At 38.6% G+C, this 7,722-nt stretch overlaps 1 protein-coding gene across 2 annotated transcripts in view; it reads left to right on the forward strand.

The window, feature by feature from the left end:
- LOC105430798 (protein big brother) overlaps positions 1 to 7,722 on the forward strand; it is a 53,289-nt gene that overhangs the window by 8,817 nt on the left and 36,750 nt on the right. The window contains exon 3 of one of the 2 annotated variants that reach the window (XM_011644515.3): positions 1,088 to 3,569. The exons of the other annotated variant lie outside the window; for it this stretch is intronic. Within the exon in view, the coding sequence (XP_011642817.1) occupies positions 1,088 to 1,495 (408 nt within the window). The 3' untranslated portion in view covers positions 1,496 to 3,569. Of the gene's footprint in view, positions 1 to 1,087; positions 3,570 to 7,722 lie in introns of those variants that run through there. 2 annotated transcript variants of the gene reach the window in all.

The following is a 7,722-nucleotide window of genomic DNA, read 5'->3' on the forward strand; positions in this document are numbered from 1 at the left end:
CTTGAGGTGCATCGCGCACGACTGACCGGTTAGTGCAATTTTCTAATATCCCATAAAGATTGCAACAAGTCGGAATATGCGAGATAATAATGCACAGCGGGTTTTTACGAGGATTGTGCAAGCGCCATCGACGCGAGAGTTACTTCTGCTCGTAATTGACTTCTTACGGGGAACGCAGGAGCCTCGCCTCTCTCAGCCTCATCTCGAGACGGACCGCGAGGCCTTCTCGTACCTTCCAATCTGCGTAATCGTTCTCCGGAAATAAGAAACGTTCGCTGTTGTTGGACATGGGAGGAGGGATTCGAGAGAGGGCCGAGAGAACGGGGCGCACGTGATTGAAACTTGCGGGTCGTGGCACGTAATGGAGCTCCCCTACAACCCACGCCGACATGGATTTTGAAAAAAAAAAAGAGGAAGATCGAAAGATTGCTGTCGGCTTCGATGCGTTTCGTCATTTTCTCCCGCACACATCGATTTCGAGGAAGAGCGACGCGTTGAGTCAGAAATACTTCGATCCACTACGACGAAGACTTTAACTCCAATACAAATGACGTGTTTACTTAATTTAAGAATTAGAAAGTAAAGGAATTATTAATCCGTCATAAAAATTACAAAATATCCAGATTTCAGTCCTGCAAGAATGAAAATTCCTTTTTAAAATGAACGAATCAGAAATTTAGATCAGAATTCGAATCAAAATTGAATCAGAATTCGAATCAAAATTGTATTAGAAATTACCAGATTTCTATTTAAATTAAATCAGAAGAACCTAATCTTATTAGTTTAAACTGAATTCTGATAACTTAAGTCGAAATTTCTAATTCGTTTATTTTAAAACAAAGTTTTGCCAATCAAATTATTTTTTCCGTGTGTTTCCTTACAATTAAATCCTACATCCAACAAAAGATGCCCAACGCAAAGCCACTTCACTTCAAGGCAGGTCCAGAGTCTCTATCGGAATCTGCTCGTCAATCTCCTCACCGATCCCAAGACCAAGATCCAAGAATATCCCGATCATCCATCAGCATCCATGATGTCGATCTCGCCAGCAATCCATAACAATTCCGCTTCGGCGACGATGTTCCAGGTACACCTGCGCTCGCACCTGATCATGAACGGTGTATGCGTGAGGTGGCGGGGTTGGATCGACCTGGAGCGGCTGGACGGCGTCGGCTGTCTGGAGTACGACGAGGAGCACGCCGTCGAGGAGGACGCGTTGTTGCGCGACCAGCTTGAACGCTACAATCAACGGCTGCGCGACTTCGAGGAGAAGCAACGGACCTACCGGGGCGGCCCGGCGTCGGCGGCGCAGCCGACGCATCTCAACCATTATCACCACGATACGCATCACGCGAGTCATCATCACCATCATCACGGCCATCATAGCCGGCACGTGGGCGGTGCGGGCGCCACCGGTGCCACCGCGACCGGCATCGAGCCCCATCTGCCGCACCGCCAGGATCCCGAGATGGAGGTGCGACTACGAGCTTACTGAGGCTCGCGTAGATCCTCGAACTGCCCTCGATGATGGTAAAAACTCATCGTCATCGCTTCCTCGAAGCCCGCGCGAGCCCGGCACTCTGACTTTAAGAAAAAAGTTTTTTAAAACATATGAAAAAAATTTTCTTCGTTTAAATCGGGTGTCAGATTCGTGTAAGTGTATCTCCCAATGACAAGTCCGTCTTGGATCGATAGAGATAAAAAAAAAGACAAAAAAAACGCCGTTAGATAAACGGCCTGTTGCGTTCTTGGAGAACGATACCGATACCGATGTCGATTTCGCCTGATTTGCGGTGATATGAATGCGAGCGCGTCACGAATCGTCGCGTTCCGCTTCTCGATCGATCCCGAAGAGATCGGCTACTTCGAATAATATAATTATCGAAAGTAATTTTTTTATATAGTTATATATTTTTTATAAAGTTATATATTTTGTTCTTTATCTACGTTGCAGCGATAACGACATGCGTCGTAAACTTGGAAATTGCAAATAGATATTTATTCGGTAGAATTTTCTACACTTGTCTCATCTTATTTTGATTATCGTTATCAAATTTTGTGGTACGCGAGTTTTACTCTAAAATTATCCGCATGTTTCCAAAAAATTACGAGCCGTTTCCTTTTTTCTTGGTACTATAAGCTTTTTACAACTTACTTTTAACAAAGATCGCATTGACATAACGATAAAAGGCTTCCACTGAAGAATATCCGTGGAAAATTTCAATATGTTATATATAACAGCAGTTTATATATATAATTATAGATTACATAATATATTTATATATAAAATTTGCAAATTGTATTTGCATATTTAATATATATATAATTAATACGTATAAATTTAATATATAATTACATTTTATGTACATCTATTTAGGGTAAGTTTGAGTCTGGCGTTTTGACTGTGATTAATGTAGATTGTCATATCTAAAAACGACTTTAAATTCCCTTAGTTATCGGATGTGTCTCGCGCGTTAAATTCCAAAATGAAGGTGGCTCTTTTCGAAGGATGTATCTTTTCACGCGCATCATTTTGTGACATTAAAATAATGATTTATTAGCCGATCATTTAAAGGCTTGTAATATTTTACGTTTTACATTTTAATTCTATTTTCAATTTGCATGCTAATTTTCAAAATGCATGACAATTTTCGAAATGCATCGTTATCGCTCAAACGTGCATAAATTACTTTAAGATGATAATATTGTTCGCAAAAATTTTGCGAGTCATATTGCAACTTAATTTTTATGAATTATTTGACATAATTTTTAACTAGTTGCAAAATAATAACGACATTGTTAAGAGAACTATAACGATAAATATTGCAGAACAGGCATCTTTACGTTAGAAAGTTGCGGCTGCTTTGAAAAGATTTTATAAAACTCGAGGCTTTTTTAACAATCTTGAAATTTCTAGGCATTATTTAAATTATTAAATTTTTTTAAATTTAGTATTTGACACTCTTGAGATTATTTAAATCGTTGAGACTTTTAAACTTAAAAGGATTGTCAATGTTCTTAAAAATTTTTGAAATCATTGAGATTCTTAAAAGTTAAAAGATGTCGAATACCTCTTTTAAAAAAATACAAATACATTTCGCCACATCTCGTGATTGTAAGAAGGGAATCGATTTCCTGATTTTGCGACGGTAAAAGGTATCGTATCTTCAATCGTCTTCCACTGCAAAGAAACGAGATCGCCGCATCTGCCTTTTGCTCGTGCGAGAGCGATCATCACGAATGTCATGCGACAGCACAACGACCGTGATGATTATATTATTGAATGAACGGCGTTCTCGGCAGTGACGGAATGCGTGAATCACGATGATTCGCGGCGTTCGGCTAATAAGTAACGATGAATCACTGTTCCGTCTGCTTACGTTTTATCTTTAAGTTACGGATACGCGGTCAGCGTGAAAAAGCAACCTTTTGTTATATTGTACATATTTGTAAAGAGTTTATAGATTAAAGATATCATTTGCGTCGCATTCTCCGCTTGTTTCGACCTATTCCTTCGCTTACACCGAAATATCCTGTGTAATTGTGAAGAATATATTAAGATTATCGAATCGTGTTGTATGCATTCTCTTCAAGTTACCCGTCGGACTTTATACCCGTCATATTAGTGGCACGGAGTAATTATCATGATTCTAATCGCTACGTTATTCTAGGTATTCTAGGAATTCGCAATATGTATTATAATTAATACAAATAATATCAAGAAGATTCTTTAAAATCAGTATCATTTAATATCTATTCCTGTGTATTTTTTTTTTACTCAATATTTCTGTGTAGAAGTGTATATTTAATAGAGAGCTTGTTCAAAGAGATTTAATGCTTAATTTACGTAAAATGGCTTTCTGAGAAATCCTAGAATCGCTTTTATCTTTAGTATCTTTGACAGTTTGAAAAATGACAAATGTTTCTCCGAATTGATTCTCCGTCTGCCAATGATTAAAAAAAATATAATGAAAGACTTTCACCATTCGCGTGTCCATGATTTTCGTCGTGTCGTTGTATTGTCGGAAGAGATACCTTGATGTGAAACCAGCGTGTCTTTGTATCGGTTTCGGTAGCAGAAAACACGCAAGGAGAATCGCTGAAAAACTCCAAAGAAAGCCACGATATTTGCGACGAACTAGAAACGCGAATTCTATTAATCATCCGCTCCGCGTTCTTTCGGCTCGCAAGGAATGTCGTCAGGCGTGCCCACTCGAAATACCGGGAAAATTGGAAAGTTCTGTCCCCCCAAAAGACGAAATCATTGTTGATTCTGCTAATCGAAGCGTGAACCATTTACGAACACGGTGACCTCGATCCTAATAGTTTCTAGATTCTAATATTCCAGCATTTTAGAAGAAACTTCCGAAAAATTATTTTCATCAAAATTATTTTCATCATTTATCAGTTTCTAAATTGAAAAAAAATTATATTGAAATTTTATTTTTCCAAAATATGTAACGCGAAATTCTGATAAAACTGATTGGTATCTAAAAATGCAATGTCCAGATGATTCGTGGGAATTGATTTTAGGAATTTGTTTGGAGCGAGCAATTTGACTGTTGGTCGCCCATGACGACTAAATCGAGACGTGATTGAAACGTACGATGCGATCATTACCGTTAATGCACTTTAATCCTGCGCGTATTTGCGCAGCGCGCGGACGAGAGGGGGATCCCTTCCATCCTCGTCCTTTGCAGGAACAACGCCGTGGGCGTCGAAGCGTGACGCAATCCGGGATCATTATCCTGATCCCGGCAAATCGGATCTGCGAGTCTCCCCGTCTCGAATCGGCTTTATTGTTTCAAACGGGACCCGGGATCGTTCGATAAACGGCGGAGACGAAGGAAGGGCACGCCTCGCGAGCACGTCGCCTCGCGATTTAGGGACGAATAAAAACCGGTTCGACGGGAGAGAGAGAGAGATGAGACGAGCCCTCTTGCAGTTGTGCGAAACTCGGCGCCAAGTGTAACACGACGACGACGTGCGTTCCGGCGCGAAGGAATTCCTATAAGAAGCCCTACGAGTCCTAAGGGAGGATCCCTCTTTCCCTCCCTCCCGCCTTCAGGAACCTTCGACTCGTTCGTTGACAGTATCGAGTGACCCTGCGAGGGGTGTAACCTTTCGCGAGTATTCGATACGAAAGACGGCGATAACATTACTCGACAGCGTGGGGCTGATAATGAAACTTATTACATCAAGTTGAAATCGAAGAGAATTGAGAAAATTTAGGGCGGCCTAACTCAGAAACTCAGAGAACTCAGAGAATCAAAATCGCGGATTGAAGATAATTGTAACGCTAATATTTTTGGTTATCACAGTTTTCTTGTTAATTATATATTTTTCCTAGAGACGAATAATTTTCAAGATGTTAACTTTCCGAAGTGGAAAGATTATTCGTCTTCCAATGGAAATTCTGAATCTTTTATTTCTCTATATATAGTGAGGGTAACTTCATTAGATTTTATATTTTTAGACATGCGACATTTTGATATTAGATAAAAATATCTCGTAAGCGCGACTTAAATCAACAATAATTCTTATGTCTCGCTTTGCAAAGAATTTTTATCGTCTGACTCGATATTGGCTTCCTGTGGTCTGCAGATAAAAGAGTTATCGCACCTCATTACAGTTTACTAACACTAACGGTCGATTATTTTTTATTAACTTGTCGAAATAACGACAGGAACCACACTCGGCAGATAAGAACTCCCTGATAATTCGCCCGTCTTGCAATTAATTTTAGTACAAACTTAAAAGTAAAAATCAAACTTGACGATATATATATATATATAAAAGGTTAATTAATTCTACTAAAATTAATTCAGATTAATTCGATCCTTAAATAATATTAACAGTTGTTTTTATATAATTGTATATTTAATTATCTATTAATAATAATTCACAAATAATAAAGTACTTTTGTACTTTAGAATTTCATTCAAGAGGAATCACAGAATAATTTTTTACTAAAAGTATATTTTGATTTTTGTAAATTGTATGTAGAGTAATCGTATGTAGAGTAAAATATAAAACATTTGTTATTATTTTTTCGAAGGTTTCATAAAATTATTATCGTATTTCGCTACTTTTTACGCGCATGACTACTTTCAAACAGATAACAGTCGTGTTTCGATATATACAGTCTGTAAAAATAGAAAACATAATCTGAACTATAGATTTTTAGTATTGGCAGTGTATATTGAAATACTTCCAACATTGGAAATAATTAGCAATAAAGTTATTTTTAAAGGCACTTTGGAACAAATTGCTCGTGTCGTAATAGCCAAGGCGATGAAGCGAGAACGAATCACTCGCGCGTCGGAGAGTGACACTCGCATTCAAACTCGTGTATCGCTTTGTATTTGCCAAAAACAGTCGTATTGTCCGCGAGGGGGGGTTGAAGAATCGGTCACCCGTCGCGATGGGCCCTACGGGCGATCGTTGCATCTGCCTTCGATTTATTCCCAATTGTAATTGATGACTTTTTCTCGCTCTCTTTGGGGGCGAAGAAGCCGGTCGACTTTGGAGTGGATGAAACGACCCCGTCGTTGTTGTGATTTTGCATAATGGGGGAGGGGGGCGCAAAGTCGTGCTTTCGATGATAATTTATGGTGACACCGATCGGCCCGTTCATCGAACTGTGATAATCGAATGATTTCATCGATAGAATTTGAAGAATTTTTGTAGCTCTGAAAGAACATATCTCTACATTTATGTCTATCACACGAAAGAAGATCGTAATTAAAAACCAATCTTTTTTTGCACAATTATTTGGACGAAAGAGATAAAAGTAGATTCGATTAACAGTGCGAAAAAAATCTTGTTTTCATAAATAATATGGATTATAAAGAATAATATTATCGTGAATGCCGGGACTAAATTTAGAAAATTAAAATTGTTAATAATCGTGAATTTCAAAATAAATAAAAATCTTTTTATAAATGAGAATATTTAATGTCATTGAACAATAAGAAAGATAACAAATTGTTCGTCGAGTTTGAATGATTTAATATCGTCCCGTTCGCGCGACACCAAAGGCCCTAATTTCTCGCACCTTTCATAGCGACAAGAGACACGCGTCGTTCGATAAATTACGCTTCTGAGCACGAAGAGAAAAACACTTCTGCTCTTCTCTGTATTCTTCGCGCTCTCGCCCACACCGTTTTCCACGTTATGCTACCTATAAACGACGTCCGTGTTTTGACAGAACAAGTCGAGAATAGAGGCCTGCATCTGCTGCCAATTCTGTTTTCTTTCCACTCCACGACTCGGTCTCATTGTCGGATCCTGAAGGATCGCCTTCGAGAAGAGCTCATGGGGGACTTCGAGTGGAATTTGATCTCTTTGCCGGCAAAAGAGCAGATAGAAAACGAGCACGAGAGAGAGAGAGAGAGAGAGAGAGAGAGAGAGAGAGAGAGAGATGTTACGGGATTGCATCCTTCACGTGGAGAGTGGAGAGCACACATGAGACACATTCGTAATGATATAAAACGCAGATGACAGATTATGCAAGTGGTCTCATCTCACTTTATTGAAGTAGAAAGAGAAGGGAAAGAGATGGAAGGACAAAATTTTAAATCATCTCATAAATAGTTTTTTTCTTTAATGAATAAAAATCTATTAATGAAGTAAATTATAATATTACATATTTGTTCTCATATTAAACAATCAATTTTCCATCTTTCAATTTAATCTCGTAGCCTCTATCTTTGCGCTGTA

This window comes from Pogonomyrmex barbatus, unplaced genomic scaffold (assembly GCF_055798465.1).
Source record: "Pogonomyrmex barbatus isolate J1 unplaced genomic scaffold, ASM5579846v1 scaffold14, whole genome shotgun sequence".
NCBI classification, from domain to species: Eukaryota; Metazoa; Arthropoda; class Insecta; order Hymenoptera; family Formicidae; genus Pogonomyrmex; species Pogonomyrmex barbatus.